The sequence below is a fragment of the Drosophila subobscura genome, chromosome E (assembly GCF_008121235.1).
Source record: "Drosophila subobscura isolate 14011-0131.10 chromosome E, UCBerk_Dsub_1.0, whole genome shotgun sequence".
In the NCBI taxonomy this organism is placed as follows: domain Eukaryota; kingdom Metazoa; phylum Arthropoda; class Insecta; order Diptera; family Drosophilidae; genus Drosophila; species Drosophila subobscura.
In genome coordinates, this window is record NC_048531.1 from 9324950 (window position 1) to 9341387 (window position 16438).

General features: G+C 48.0%; 1 protein-coding gene across 1 annotated transcript; it reads right to left on the minus strand.

Annotated features, from left to right (window-relative positions):
- Positions 1 to 3350: 3350 nt before the first annotated feature.
- Positions 3351 to 15012, minus strand: LOC117892276. Its single transcript, XM_034798396.1, has 11 exons — positions 14701 to 15012; positions 12187 to 13554; positions 11976 to 12111; positions 11674 to 11912; positions 11454 to 11608; positions 11147 to 11314; positions 10895 to 11070; positions 10448 to 10830; positions 10241 to 10365; positions 6802 to 10162; positions 3351 to 5113 (listed from the first exon to the last, which is right to left on the minus strand). Exons 2-11 carry the CDS (start codon positions 12337 to 12339, stop codon positions 4532 to 4534), a joined length of 5478 nt encoding a protein of 1825 aa, XP_034654287.1. The 5' UTR covers positions 12340 to 13554; positions 14701 to 15012; the 3' UTR covers positions 3351 to 4531.
- Between the last annotated feature and the right edge of the window lie 1426 nt (positions 15013 to 16438).

Below are 16438 nucleotides of genomic sequence, written 5' to 3' on the forward strand. Positions count from 1 at the left end.
GCAACATGACACCTCGACATGACAGCAAAATGAGCTTCTGTTGCCCGACTCCTTTTTGAGATCTGCAGCAGCAGCAGCAGCAGCAACGACAGTGGTACGAGTAGTAGCGGTAGTGGCATCGGCGTCGTCGCTGAGTGACAACTGCAACGGCGTTGCTTTCAAATATATTTAACACCAGACTGAGAGTCGACGCGGAGTGCAGCCGATTGTGGGCCAGTGACCAGTCGCAATCCACGCACCAAATGCATGCGAAATCGAACACTTTTCGCACTCTCACACGCGCCTGGCCATGGGTGCAGTGGGGATACATAAAAGAGGATCGACTAGAGCTAAACTGTGCACAATATTGGGGATATTCCATCTGCTTCGAAGCTTCACTGTAGCAGCCAGTGCATTCGTTTGGCATTCATTTATTCGCATCTGTTGCCAATTTACAAAAATACGAATTTCAGTTTGTTGTTTGTCGCTTTTTGATTTCGATTTGGGTCTCGATTTTTTCGTTATTTTTGTTGAATTTTTTGTCAAACGCAGTGTCCGCCGCCGCCTTAATTGATTTTGGCACTTTAACGAGGCGCAAAGTAAGCGCACACGAAGGAAAAACCAATTGACAGCTGCGGACCGGGGCCGGCGGCGTGTTAATTGATCGCCAAAGTGGGCTCTAATCAAAGGCGTGGAATATCAACTGACTGCGATTGGAGGTCGTTTACAACGTGCTACAGTGTTCCGCCAATAAATAATACAAATATCTCGAGTATTCTCTGTAATTTCTTTTATTTCTTCTGTTTCGCATCTGTCGGTTTGCATTTGCATTTGCATTTGATTTATTTTATTTTAGTTGCCGGTTTTGGGGATCGTATCGTTTAGCTTTCAATTCTTCATATATATACTATATATTTCGATTCATATTTGCATTTATAAGTTTATTGTTATGTGTTTTATGTACACCATTGAAATGTTTGGCCAACTCTATGGGGAGGAGTGCCATATCCATATCCTATCCCTTGCCTTGTATCCGTAATTACACTTTTATTTGAATGAACTCTAAATATTTTGTAGATTATTATTATTATTATTTGTATGTATAATTTGTTGCTTTTATTATTTGATAACTTATGCAGGAAACAGTTAAAATTTCATGCCATCCAATCATCGCTTTCTTCAATTTTCGATCATTTCTTCATAATTTATTCTTTATTCATTGTGCTTCGTTTTATTTTTTACAGTGTAGCAAGTTGTTTGATTAATTATTTATTAATTATATATAATTTGTTAAGTTTATGGTTTGTTTTTGTTTCTTTATTTTGGGTTTTTGGTTGTTTTTTTTGGGGGGGTTTGTGTTTTGTTTGCTTACTTAATTACCACAACAAGCGTTTCCAGTTTTCTTATTTGATTTACTAACATTAAATACAGGTTTATCTATATATATATAATATATCTGTATTGTATATATACTCGTAAACATGTATACTTTTTATAAGGGAATTGGCTCAACTGCAGTGTGGATTGAATTCCATCTCCATCCAGTGGGGTTTACAAAATGATTAAAATGAGTTGAAACGCTGATTGAAATGCAACTGAAATTAAAATGTCAACAAAATATCAATACAACTGAAAAGCTTAAGGTTGAAAAAGTGAATATTTAGAAAGATTAATAAGGGATATATGTATATGTATAAAGAGAAATACCAACGACACACTGGATGAAAAATATAAATCAGCTGATGGAATCGTTGGGCCAATTGCAAAGAGTTCAAAGTTCTATACAGAGAGGCTATATGCATATTTAAGCTATTAATACTCGATTGGTAGACTTCACATATCAGTTAGTTATAGAGCATTATCGATAGAGAGAGCGATTTTGGGCTGTGTGGGGTGTGGGGAGTGTATGTGGGTTGTGTCTCTACAATATTTTGGGGTTCTGTTTCGGCTGCTTTTCGCTGTAAACAATTTCACATTTAGCTATGAATTAGTTCAAATACAAATACGCAAAATGGCTGTATCGATATACATACATACATATACATACATACCTACATATATATAATAAATATATATATATTTTAAGTACTTGTTTTTTTTTGGGTTTTTGCTTTTTTTTCTGTAGGTTTCCTCCCATTTTTATACTGTGTACACTTCATGCAAAAGAAGAAGTTAAAAACTGTTAAGTACATATAAAAAATATGATTGTTGTTATTACTATTGTTGTTAATTAATAGCTATATACAGTTAGTATTGTAGGCTACCCAGACACACACATAAATAAGTTTTAAAAAACTCTTACAAAGTCAAAGCTATGATTTCATTGGTTTCTATTTTGTTTTGTTCTCGAAGTGCTTTCCGATAATGGATGATCCAACAATGAGAAATTGAAAGTCGTAATCGTTTGTTTTGTTTTATTTAGATATTAGACAGTCGCATAAGTCGTATATACACACAGCTATATATATATATATGGAAATATCTATATATATTTATATGTGGTTAACTATTCCCCTAAATGTTTAAATAGTTTTCGTGTTTTGTTTTGTTTTGTGTGTGTGTTTTTACCCGTAGTTGCAGTTGCAAGTGTGTCAAATCATAGAAGTTGTACGCATCACAATCGGTTTATCGGTTCAATGGGTGTAGGAGGAGAAGGAAAAGAACGAACTGGGGAAATGAGATGACAATGGGTGGAGCTGGATCCATTAAAACACACTCGAGGTCCAAGTTACGTTCCGCTCTTACGATACGCCTCGCAGCCAGGCGGCTTTCGAGTGCTGAAACTGAAACAAAAAATGTATGGATGGGGTGCTCCGTGATGAAGGGAAGATCTCTTCGGGATGGATGTTCAGTTTTTGGTTTTTTTTATTAGAGTTTGTCGCAATTTTGTTGAAGTTTGCAATTTGTTTTTCCATTTTATTATCGCTCTTTGCTTACGCTCTTACCGCTCTACAATTTACATTCTAGGAAAGTACATCTCTACGTAACTATAGTTTAAATGATTTTGTTTTTTTTTGTGTTTTGTTTTGCTGTTGTTTGTTTTCGTTTTGGATTTTAAAACATTATCATTATGTGTTATCATTAGTGTTGTTTATATTATAACATATTATCATCAGCAGCATCATTATATTATTGTTGTTATTATAATAATTATTATTATGTGGTTTGTTGTTGTTGCTGTTGCATAAGCATTACAAATACAATTAAAAGTATTACCTTGTAGAAAAAATAATAATAATAATCGCATACAATAATAGTGTTTTCTTATGCTCCATCCAACTCTCCCTCTACTCTCCGCTCTCCACTCTCCACTCTCTATCGATCCTTCGTTAAAATAACTAAAATTTAGTTGAACGTGGGTTTTTTCTCTCCTCTTCTCTTCTCTTCTGTTCTTATCTTTTTTTAGGCTACAGGATAAGTTAATTTAATTTACGTACATTGAAAAATGTGTTTTCGTTTTTAATCTTGTGGGTTTTCTCCCGGTTGGGGGGGCTGCCGCGACTGGCGGGGGAGCACAACATCGAACAGCAGCCCGGATAAAGCGCGTGATTCTGAAACGGCGTGAGCCTGAGAGGCGGCGGCCTCTCCATCGTTCCTACAACTAATTCGTATCACTAAATATATAGTTTCATAATTACTATTAATTCTTGTTGCTGCTACATTTTGTTTTGTGTGTGTGTGTTGTGTTTTACAATCGAATATTTACAGTTTGCTATTTAACACATGGAGCGGGCTATAAAGGACTGCGGCTGTGGCGGGGTACCATCTGCAGCCCAGCAGAAAAGAGACAAGTTCTCGAGTTATGCTTTACATATGCATATACATCATTCATACATACATTGTACATACATCGTACATACATATTTAGTAAGTATATTCTCTTGTTTTCTTTTATTTGTGTAATTCTAAATATGGTTTAGGGTTAGGCGATCTTGAAAAATAAGACCTAAATCGTCGTTTTGCACACACATGTCTCTCTCTACATATACACACATGTATATATATACCTCTATATACATATACATATGCATATATATAAATAAAATCAAATTAAGCAAGAAAAACTTTGTTATTGGTGGCTTTCGTTTATACAATCTCTGCTCCGTCCATCGTCCCTTTCTGCTTGGCTCTTTCCCGTTTTTGGCTGTGGAGTGCCTCCCCCTCCTGCCGACTGTTCTTGTCCTTGTGTGTGTGTGTGTAGGTGTGCGGGTGTGCGCGCGGGTTTTATGCATATGAATTCTACATTTAATCTACATTATGTATACATTTAGAGGGCGTTGTTGTAGTTGTAGTTGTAGTAGTAGCATTAGCCCAGATGCGCCGCCGACTGGCCACTCAGATTGACCAGACAGAGGGCACAGCAGCAGGATGGCTGCAGGAGTTGGCCCAGGGCCACCATCAGCGGACTCTGCGCTGCGCTCATCGGCGCCAGCAGGAACTCGGTCTGCTCCTGGGCCAAACTCAGGCCCATTCCCAGTCCCAGCGATGTGCCGCCGGGCAGACTGACGGAGTAAACATTTGGCATTAGATGTTAGCTGCTGCTCTCCGCGTCTCATCTGTTTATGGTGGACGTAACTCCGGCTCCCCCGGCTCCGGTGACATTAACATTGCTCGATGTCGTCACCGTCACACCGCCACTGACTCCTCCTCCAGCTGCTCCACTGCCGCCGCTGCCTGTGCCCCCTCCATTGTTGTTGTTGTTGTTGCTTGTGGGCATCACCACGCCGCCATTGTTGGCACTGGCTATCACCTGCTCCACGGTGAGACTCTTGCCCACGTCCTTGGCACTGAGCAGCGCTCCTCCATCCGAGGAGCCCACATTGTTCGCATTGGTGCTGACCAGTTGCCTGATGGTCGTGGGTGTACCGCCCGCTCCGCCACCGCCCGAACTGTTGACGGTGGTGCCCAGCGGCAGGGTTCTCGTGATGATGGCCGAATTGTTGAGTCGACCGCGCAGCACCTGCTGCAGGCCGCCCGGCCCCAGCTGCATCTGCATCTGGCCGCTGTTGTTCTTCTGCAGCGGCTTCACATTCAGCAGGCTGGTGTACAGGACTCGCTTGTCGCCCTGCTGCACTTGCTGCGCATTGGCCGCGGACACCGCCTTGAGCTTCTGGTGGTGCACCTGCTGCTGCTGGGCCTTGTTCAGCACCACCGTGGTGGCGCCCACCTGCTGTGGCGCCTGGCTGGCCAACGTCTCGCCCGTGCTGCTCACGAAGTTCAGCTTGAGATTGGAGTTGGTCAGCTCCTTGTAGTGCAGCTTCTGGCCACCGGAATTGCTGGCCGCCACCGCCGCAGCCGCCGCTTGCAGTTCGCTGGCCGTGGCAATGGTGAAGTTGCCGCCGCCGCCACTGTTGCTGCTGGTGAGGAAGATCTTGTTGGCCTGCTGGGGCGCCGACTGCGAGCTGATGATGGCCGTGGCCGGCTGCAGGCTGTAGTTGTGGTTGGCCGCTATCGCTGCCGCCGAGTTGGGCTTCAGCTGCTGCTGCTGCTGTTGCTGCTGAGACTGGGCCGAGTGCTGGCCAGACTGCTGCTGCTGCTGCTGCGGTTGCTGCTGAAGATTGAGATCCGAGACGAGCAGGGGGAATGGCGACATCTTGATCACCTTGCTGAGCTTCTGCAACTGCTGATGCTGGTGGTGCTGCTGCTGTGGCAGAGACTCGCCAGTGTCCATCTGGTCGCCGCTGTTGATCGTCGTCGTTGTCGTCACCATGTCATCCTCGTGATGCACCAACTGCTGCAGCTGCTGCTTGGTCAGCTGAATCTGCTGCTGTAGCTGCTGCTGCAGCTGCTGTCCACCCGGATGCTGGCCAATCACCTTCCTCTGCGAGAACTTGCGATTCAGCAGCAACTTGTTGATGTCTGCAAGGGCAACGAAAGCAAAGGAAAGTGCAATTAGTTTAAGCTCTAAACAAAGACAGTTTGTGGTGGGAGCAGAGTCAAAGGTCATACAAAGCAAACATGCAGTTTCGTCCCGTAGCAAATGCAGCGTAATGGAATTATGAGAAACGAAACGAACAATTCACAGCCACTTACAGAACAACTTACTATAGCAGAAACCCGCCATCGAATCTAGACTAGCAGTTAGCACCACGACGGCTAAGGGAATCAGAGAGATCTGAGAACTGAGCATCCAAGTTGAAGTAACAAAAGGGTTTAAGTGGAGAACCATGTGAAGCAATTCGATTGCCAAATCCAACAAACAGCGTTCAGATACATTCATCAAATGAATGTACAAATATCCCATAAACGAACAGACACAGACGGCACGAGGGGAACTCGAATCGTACAAAACAAAATCGAATGTTTACGTTGGTTAGGGAGATCTCTCCTCGCAAGGCAACCCACAAAACTTCAAGGAGATTCTTGTGATCGTAAGGCCGTCTTTGTTCTCCAAACATGCAGCCGATATCCTCAGATATTGGTAACATTTCGAATCAACTCAAACAAAAAAACAGCAACTAAATCTTGAAAACTTCGACGCTCTCGCTCGTTCCTTTCTACGACCCATCATCATCACCACCTATGAAAGAGAAGACATTATATTCGATTCACACCAGTTTGGTGGCTCACCTGTGTTCTCGGGTCCATTCAGCTGCCGCTTCTGGGTGGCCCGACTCGTCCAGAGTATCTTGTTGCCCACCGCCGCTGGCGAGGTGTCGGCCGTTGTCGAGAGCACCGCCGTGGTGGCCACCGCCGTGTTCGTGCCGCTCACCTGCCGCCACACACAATCGGCTGCTGCTGCACCAGCTGCTGTTGCGAATGCTGCTGGACGACATTGTTGCGGTTGGGCGTCGTCACAATCAGAGGCGTCGTGGTGCTGCCCTGCTGCTGCTGTTGCTGCATGCCGGCTATGCTGTGCACGGCCAACTGCTGGCCACTGGCCGTGTTGATGATGTTCACACTGGAACCGGAGCTGGAGCTGACGCCGCCCGCGGAGCAGTTATCGTCGCTCTGCAGCTTCACATTGGACAGAGTGATGACGGTGTTGGGTCCAATCGATGTGGTGGTTGCTCCTCCGCCGCCGCCACTTGTCTTCTGTATGGCGTAGGTGACCTTCTGCGAGGCTGCGGCGGCTGCTGCCGTAATAATCTCGCCGCTGCCGGTGGTGTAGATCATGTGATTGCCAGCGGCGCCAGCGCCGGCTGCGTTGAGGGGTGTCAGGGAGCGCGAGGAGGTGACAATGCTCTGTGTGGTGATTACCGGCGAGCCGATCCCATCCCGCTGCATCTGGAAGAGCAGCTGCTGGGTGGGTTGTTGCTGCTGCTGCTGCACCTGCACTTGCTGGGGCGTGCCCTGGCGCTGCTGCACCGTCACATTGCGTAGCTGGGCTTGGGCCAGCTGATGCTGCAGCTGCTGCTGGGCGGAGAGGGTGGGCAGGGGACTGCTGCCCGTGTGCGGTGTGATCGTCACAATGTCCCCGACGGCCGCTCCACCGCCGTACTCCGTTCTGGCAATGATCTGTGGACCGGCATTGGCGAACTGATTCAGCAACTGCGTCACCTGTGGCCCTGTCGGCGTTTGGACCTGCGCCTGTGTCTGTGTCTGGGTTGTCAGCTGCAGCTGTTGCGTTTGCACCTGCGACTGAATTTGCGACATTTGCGGCTTTTGGGGTGTTATCTGGGCGGGTATATTGATGAGCTGCGGCGTGGGAGTGGCCACAATTGGCTGCGGCATTGACTGCGACTGCGACTGTGGCGGTGGCGTGGGCTGTAGCTGAACGATTGGCGCTACCACCACCTCCGGCTGCGGTGTCTCCAGCACCGTCTCCACCTTCACAGCCTCCAGGAGGGTGTCTGCCGTTGTCGTTGTGAGCGTCGTGACTGGAACGGATCCCGTCTCTGGCTCTGCCTGGGGCTGTGGCTCCTCTTTGGGCTTCACCACTTCCTGGCTAAAGAAGACCTCGCGATCCTTCAGTGACTCCTGCGTGGGACAGACCGTAAACGAGGAGCTGCCCACCGGGACATTCGCTGGCCTCGGCTTGCGCGGGCGCCCAGCGCGCTTGGACGACTCTCCGCCACCCACCTTGGGCTTCTTTTCGTCGATGCAGTCGAGCAGCTGATCAGCAATCTCGACCTCATCCACAGCCGCCTCGCCATCGAGGATGCCGTTCCAGAAGCTGGTGGCCTGGTTGAGCGCCTTGGGATCATCCATGGCGCACTCCTGCAGAATGTTGTCCAGCATGTGCTCGTGGTTGTCATCCTCATCGTCGCCGAGCAGATTGTTGATGTCAGTGAGCGAATCGCCGGCGCTTAAGTTGAACTCCAGAGCGGAGCCCGAACCGGAACCGGAGCCCGAGCAATTCGGACTCTTGCTGTTGCCTCGGGCATAGTCCTGGGCGTAGGCCGTCTGAATGAGCTGCGCATCCGAGTCCATGTCCGTGTACTTGAAGGCATTGCTCAGGAAATACGAGCTGCTGTCGCTCTCGATCTCCTCCAGCTTGCCCAGACGATTCAACTCTATGCTGATGGGCGTATCCTGGGTCCAGTCCACCGCATGGAGACCAGAGGGTTCGCTGCAGGGCTTATCCACGCCATCGTGGCTGTCGGAGAGCTCGTCCGTAGGCGTCTTGGGACGAAAGTGCAGCCAGTCGCGTCGGATCTCGGAGAGGAGTTCGTTGCAAATGTCCAGACGCTGACTGGAGGTGGGCGAGAGTCCGCCCAGGTAGTCCACGTCCAGCTCCTCTGCCGGGGCATCGATAAACAGGTCCCTGGGCTTCGGGTGCGTTTGGCTGTTGCGCAGATTCTGCAAACGAATCACATCGGGCAGCTGATTCAGGCAGACTGTCTCCTCCTTCAGCTCCTGCTGCGGACAGACCCTCTGCTCTTGCTGCTGCAGTTGCTGCTGCTGCTGCTGCTGGGCCTCCAGCTCCTTCTTGACAGCCGTGTGGCGGATGATGTTGCTCAGCTGGGCGAGATTCACATCGTCCTCGGCCTCATCGTCCATCAGTTCGGGATCGGGAGCCGAGCTGGCCTGGAGTACTGTGGCCGTGCGTATGCTGCTCAGCGGCTCGTTGGAGTCGTCGGCATCGATGAGCTCACGCTTTATCGTCTTGGCCACATCCTCCACTGAAGGTCCGAGCATGCATGCTCCAGCTGCCGATGATGTTGATGATGCTGCTTCCGCTGCAGCGGCTGCTTCAACGGCTCGTGCTGCTGCCGCTGCCGCTGAGGTGCTCGCCACCGGCTGATCCTCACGCCCAACGCTCTCGTTCGCCTCCGCCTCTGCCTCCAGCTTTATCACATTGATTTTGTCGCTTATGCTAACGTCCTTATTCATATTATTACTACTACTACTGCTACTACTGCTGTTGTTGTTGTTGTTCAACACGGTGTTGTTGTTGTTGTTGGAACGGTGGTGGTGGTGGTGCTGCTGCTGCTGCTGATGATTGGCTCGCGGAGCTGGCAGCTCCTCTGCCGCACTGCTCTTCTCCTCCTGCGGCGCCAAATTCTCGCATACTTCCATCGGCTCGTCCTGCTTGAGTTTCTGCCCCAAGGCCAGCACCAGACGCTGCAGATACGCCCTGGGCAAAGGACACAGCTGGGCTGTGCTGGTGGAGTCCTCCTCCCCAGCTGCTGCTGCTGCCTCCGACGATCTCTTCAGCCGCTTGGCCGCATTGAGCTCACGCATCTGCTGCTTTTTGTGGCGCAGGCGACGCCGTTTCAGGCGCATGTCGTGCGAGTTCTGCGACAACGTCACCGCCGAACTGTAGAAACTCAGCCGCGCGACATTCTCGTCATCGGTGGCCAGATCATCCTCCTCGCCATCCGGCTCCAGCTCCAGCACCTCGTCCACCTCTTTGTCCTGCGGCAGGGGCAGCAGCATGGAGTCACCCACCGGCCTGTTGCTGGCGATGGGCTTATCCGCTTGCTCACTGTTTGGCTCCGATTTGACAATGTCGAGCGGCAGCGACGACGTCTCATCGACGTCCATGGGCTTGGCTGCGGGCACAACAACAAGATCCACAACAGTGGGCGGGGAGCAGGGCTTGGCCACCGGCGGCAGCAGCAGCCCCTCCGGCTTCAGTTGGTTGCTTCTCCTCTGGGCGTTGCTGTTCTTCACGACACTCTCCATGACGGTGTAATCCAGCTGCGACCAGACATCGTCAAAGTTCGTTATGGCCCGATCAAGGAGTATCCTTCCGCCACGACCCACACGACGACGGGCGAAGCCAATGCAACGCGGCCTGCAAGATTAGCCCCGATTTATGCTTGAGTATGGGGCAAAGGCAAAGGCAAAGGCAAACACCAACAACACAACGAACCTGGGATAGTTGATGGAGGTCAGCGTGTAGCGATATTTGGGATCCGAATACCCTCCCGCCGATTTGCTCGTTTCCGTCTCCTCATCTGCCGAGTCATAGGGCCAGCGGCCATTTCGGTGCCGTGTCTGTGGAAATACAAAAAAGACAACATTAAAATCCCTTTCTATCTGTGCTGAAGGGGGAGCTCAACTGTAAAGCTCAACTTACGGGCAGGTAAATACAACTTGGCTTCCGTCTAAATGCAAACGGTGCCTCATCCTCGCTCTCGGAGCCCAGCTGGTTGCCATTGAGACCACCATTGAGATAGTCATCCTCCTCGCTGTCGAGTATCGAATCGTTTGCCGCCGGCGAGGCACTCTGCTGCCTGTTGTGCAGATGATGTGGCAAATGGTGGGCAGGCGATGCACCAGAACCCGACGACTGCCCCGGCAAATACTGTTGAGTTTGCTGCTGCTGCTGCTGTTGCTGTTGCAGTTGTTGATGCTGCAGATTCTGCTGCTTGTCGCGGGGAAGTTTGTGCTTGCGCTTCTTGTACGGACGCTTCTCCTTGCGACTGCTGCTGCCGTTGCCGCTGCCCGAGTGGATGGTGTCTAAATGAAATTTGAATTAGTTGTTTTTATGCCAGAGTAAAATGTTTTCCATTCGTTTGCTTACCCATTGTCGACGTGTTCAGGTACTGAGACGGCGAGGCATACACATTCGCATTGCCCGCTGCTCCTCCAGTTGACAGCAGACCCGGTGGCAGGGCAGCCAGAATGGCGCCACCCGTTCCAACCGCCGCCGCCGCCCCTTGTGAGTATTGATTCGTATACACGGAATTATACGCGGGTCTGTAAACGAAACAAAAACAAATGCGCATCGTTTATACATTGAACACTTCGGAATCTTCGCTGATTTGGAGCTCACCTTGTGCTCTTGTATTGAGCATTCAGCTCGGAGTAGACAGCACCATTGAAGTCGCGCATCTCGACGCGCTTCTCAAAGATATTCACCGACGTCTTGAGTTGTTCGCGCTTCGTCTCCTCGCGCCGCCGCACCATCTCCAGTATAGTTGTGGCGCGCTGCAGGTCGCGTCTGTTTCGATATGGAAAGATTAATTAGTTAAGGTTCACAATTAATACAAATATTTCTCGCTATATGCTGGCCAACTAGCAGCATTTACGCGTGAACTTTTGCAACCGACTTTATGTGTGAGATTCCCCTCAATTCTTACCGCAGCTTGAGCATCTTCTCGTAGGAGGCCTCATCGTTCTTACGATTCTTGCGCGTTTGCATTTTCTCAGTGCGCCGACGAAAGGCCAAATACGGATTATTGGAGCTGGCACCAGGACGACTCTCTGTCTTCACAGTGAGTATCAGCGGATGTTGCTGCAAAAGGACAACACAGAAAGGTGAGCATAGGCTAGGGATTGTTGCCCCAATCGAATGCCTACCATCTTGAGGCGCTTGTTGAGCCAGTAATCGTAGAGGGATATGCTCGTCTCATCATCCTGATTGAGCAGAGACTTGGCCTCATTGAGGGTGACGACCGTTTGGCCCGAACTCTTCTCCAGCAAATCCATCAATTGCTCAAACTTCAGCTCCGACAGCTCGAGGCGCTCCTGCTGGTTCAGCCATTCCATGTCCGCCTTGTCCATATCGTAGTCGGGCACCTCAGTGTCCAGGCCAAGAGCTGTTAAAGAGTAATCCAGTTTAGTTTACGAAATATTATGTGGGGAATCGAGTGAGAACTCACGTTGCATGTGAATCATTTGGCGAGGCATCTTGTAGTCCGGCGGATAGTAGGTGTCGTAGAAGGGCTGGTCCGTCTGCAGTACCTCGGGTGTGGGTATGATGAGGCCCGTGCAGATTGCCCGCTGCAGATGATGTTCCTGTTTCCAAGGAGACACACGAAAACGATTAAAGCTGGGACTTTTGAATATTCATTTAAGGTTGAATATACTTACCGACTCTTCCTCCTTCTCCATGCCACTGGGCATTTGGGGCACGGCACGATTTATGGCTGAATACTCGGGCAGATCGGGCAGCTCCTCGGCCAAGTAGATGGGCATCTGCTTGGACGGATCCAGATGGCGTGCTCTGAACGATAGCTTCGACATTTTGACTTCTTTTTGTTGTTCTTTTTGTTGGTTTGTTTGTATGTGAGTGGTGTATATGGAGTATGTGGAACGTTTTAGCTGTTGCTGTTTTGTATATTTCTTATATGCTTTGTTTTTGTTTTTGTTTCTGTTTTATGGTTGATTAAGTGGAATTGGCTGCTTAAGTTGCTATGGATACTCCTGCTGCTGCCGCTGCGGGAGCTGTTACCCTTCTGCTGACGGCTCTACCGGCCACCGGCGTTGAGGGATTTGTGCTGCTGCTGCTGCCGCTACTGCTGTTGCTGCTGACGACGCTCTCAAGGATCTTACTCCGATGCGTTAATGCTGCAGCTGCTAAGCGCTTCGTTGTTGCTGCTCCTGCTGCTCTTGGTGTGGCTGTGGTTGTGGTTGTTCTCTCTGCCAACCTGGCTATGGAGGGAGAAGATATGCTGCTAGTCCCGAGCGTATGCAACAGCAGGGATGCACAGGCTAGATGCAGTACGATGATGCGGCTGGCCAACAGTCGGGCCTGATGCTGCTCCTCCGCCTCCTCCGACGACTTAGCACCGGGGCTGCGGTGGCTGTGGCTGCTGTGCCAGCTGGTTAACGCAGCCCCTGTGCCCGTTCCCTTGGCAAACGTTCTGCCACTTGTTGGGATTTGGTGTGGATTTTGATGTAGATTTGGGTGTGGGTATGGATGATGTGAATGTGGATGTGGATTGGGGATCGGGTTGATGATCAATGAACGCCGCTTGAGAGCAACTTTTGTTGCTGTATAGGGCGTATCGTTATCGTCCTCGTCCACCTCCTTATCCTTCTCCTCCTTCTCCGCCTCTGCCGCCGCCGCCTCCTGCTCCGCCTCCTCCGACTGCTGTTCCTGCTGTCCGGACTCCTCGATACGTGCAGACAGGGCCGACAGCAGCAAGATGGCCAGAGAGATTAGCTGATTGCAATTACGACGACAACGCAATGGTAGCAACAACAATGACAACGAATGCAGCAATTGTGTCGACGACATTTTTCACGTTGAAATCGAAAAAAGTATGTGAATTGGCATAATTACGTTCATCAAAATTGCACATTTCAGTTCATCATCATTTTTCTATATTGAAAATTGTTTTGTTTTTCTTTTCCAGTTGTTGCCGTGTGCCGCTCTTCGTTTCGTTGTTGCTTTCTTGTTGTTCTCTCCTCTCTATCTCTCTCTCCTTCTGTTCCTTATCGTTGGATGATAAAATTCTACAAAAGAAACGAAGACAACAACAAAAAGAGGTAAGTAAACAACTAACACACACACAATCAAATCAATCACAATGAATGCATAGTAGAAACGTGTACGTGGGCGTGTGTGTGTGCGTGCGTAAGGGGAGCGCGCGCGGGAAAAATAATCTAAATACACGCACACACACACCGCACCACACACTGCGGCGATCGCACTCGCAAACAGTTATAAAAATATAAGGCTGTTTCGCTTTAAATTCATAAAAACACGCACAACACCATATTCGCTTTTGTTTCAGACCATGAATCATTTCATTCTTAGCTTAATTCCGTCTTTTTTTTTGTCGCAAAGTGCGAAAAATGCAAAATCATGAAAAGCCGCGTACAAAAAAAGGCGGCATAAACAAACACACACGCGGCGACAGCCTCAAACAAACGCGGCGAATTGCACGAAGCAGAAAAAACACGAAGCACAAAACACGACGAAAAAGAAGAAAAAAGGCAGTCAACTCTTCCTCATGTGAGTTTTGTTTTTTGCATTTATTGGACAAATTAGTAACCCGCCGCGCGGTGTCTATATTTCCAGACACTTTAATCAATTTTTAACATCGTTTACCGCACTTTTCACACACCTGCAAGCTAAATTTTGTTGATAATTCGCTTGAAAAATTTACACAAATTTCTAGATTTTGCGTAGCGTGGTTTTGCTGGAAAGCAATAATGGCGGCCAGAGAGCCGAAGACTGACGACGCTGCGGACTCACAGGCCGCGAATTTCGATCAACGGCGGCGACATTCACACGGAACGACAAGGTTCCAGTTCTTTTACTTTTGTTGCCACTTTAACACAATTTCACAGCCCAGAGCTTGGATAATTATTTAATTTTATTTTGAATGGTAGCTAATTATTTTTGGCTGCCCCGCACATATAAACAGCACTGTTTTGCCTCAAAAATAGTTATCGATTCATCGCCGTTCGGCGGCTGTTTTCCGCGGCGCGAAAGTCCGAACACACTCCGAAACGTGTGACTAGCTCCCTCTGCCGAGCTTCTTCGGCACTACATATCCATGATTTTTTTCACAAACAAAAAAATCGATTAAGTTTTTTCACACACTTTTTTTGCACTTTATTAATTTAATACACGTCCACACCAACGTTACATACCGCTCGGTACGTTGCTGGAGCAACTGCCAAAATTTCAGCAATATTTAATAAGTTTTGCTGGTAAAATCGACCGAAATTGTCTTCAGCAGCGGGACACGTTTTTACTTAATGGGCGGCCATCACGAATGAAATTTTCGGAGTCGTGCAATCGTCCAAAATACTGACGAAATTATTTTGGCTTGCTCAGTTTCTGATCCATTGGATGAAATCGAATGCGGTTTTCGCTGGTACCTGTAGAATTTTGGCAGGGAGAGAATGCATGCATTGGGATCACTGACAGCAGCTGAATTTATTTAAATAAATTGTTTAGACGCTAAAACATGTATCGATTCTCCGCCGTTCGGCAGCAGTTTCAGCGGCGCGAGAGTCTGACGCGATACCGAAATGTTTACTGGCTCCCTCTGTTGAGCTTCTCTGTCAGCACATCTCTATAATATATTTGTAAAATACCGATTATTTATTGATGGAGACGATTAAGTTTTGTCGTCCCAAAATATTACTTAAAATTGATAAATATATTGATAAAATATATAAGCAGTACACGTACGGACACCGTATTGTGTCTAGTTTGCGTGCGTGACTCATATCGATATTACTTTCAGGAACACTGAACTGAAATAATGTTGCACAACATTCTCCTCCACTCAACATGCTGCGCAACACATAAACGCCCTTTTCCGTCCGTTACTGCTTGAACTTTAACGAGAGCTTCTTACGCGTCACAACTTTTATACCCGGCACTCAGTACTACATCTGCAACTTAGCGGTTATTTGTCAAATTTTACATTTTTTCTTCATCTGTCATCTACATCAACAACACTACTCACGCCAACACGCTCCTTTAGCTCGCCACTCGCAACACACACTGCAGAGTCAGGGCAGAGTCGTGGCAGAGGCAGCGGCAGAGACGTGTCAGGGGCAGAGGCCAATAAACTGAAGTATATTTTGGGGGCTGCTTTTGTTCTCAAAAGTATAGCATACTTTCAGGCTGATAAGTTCCCAATTACAAAATAGCGTAGGACAGCCATATCCTGCAGTCCTTGTGGTCCTTGATGGACTTAAGCGATACAGGAGACTCGTACGGTGTCAAAAGCTGGATGATATTAAACCGCAATTAATTGTAGTTACTTGGCGACTGAAAAATGAATTGCGGTTTCATAGCATCCAGATTTTGCACAGTGAAAAAACATGGAAACCAGTTACCTTCTGCTGACTTCTGTTCGCCTGGTACTTTGTCTGAAAATTTTCCTGTTTTCGGCCATTTCAGTGGACCAATTTCAAAATTTCACAGTGTCGCCCCAACACAGAGCGGCCAACTCTCGAACTACGATATTTTAGTTCCATAAATGGCCGTAATAATCACGGTGGCGCCACTGTGCGAATGCATTTTTAGTTTAAGAAATGGCCGTCGTGATCGCGGAAGCGCCACTGTGCTAACTACGTGGTTGGTTCACTACAAGAAAGTGTTTGTTGTACAACAATAACAAAAACATCTTTTGATGTACAATTTTTTTTACAACAAATTTTGAGAACAACGACAGAACAGTTTTGTTTTCTTCTTTTCTCCTATATTTGTGGGCCGATCAGAATGTGCCACACCTTTTCGAAATCAGGACAACTTCCCCGATCCTTTTCAATCTCTCTCGCTTCAAGGACATCAAGGATTAAGGATTCAATTGCACATATTTCCCATTCCCATAATAAATACAATTGATGTTAGGTAATTGTATGTATATGT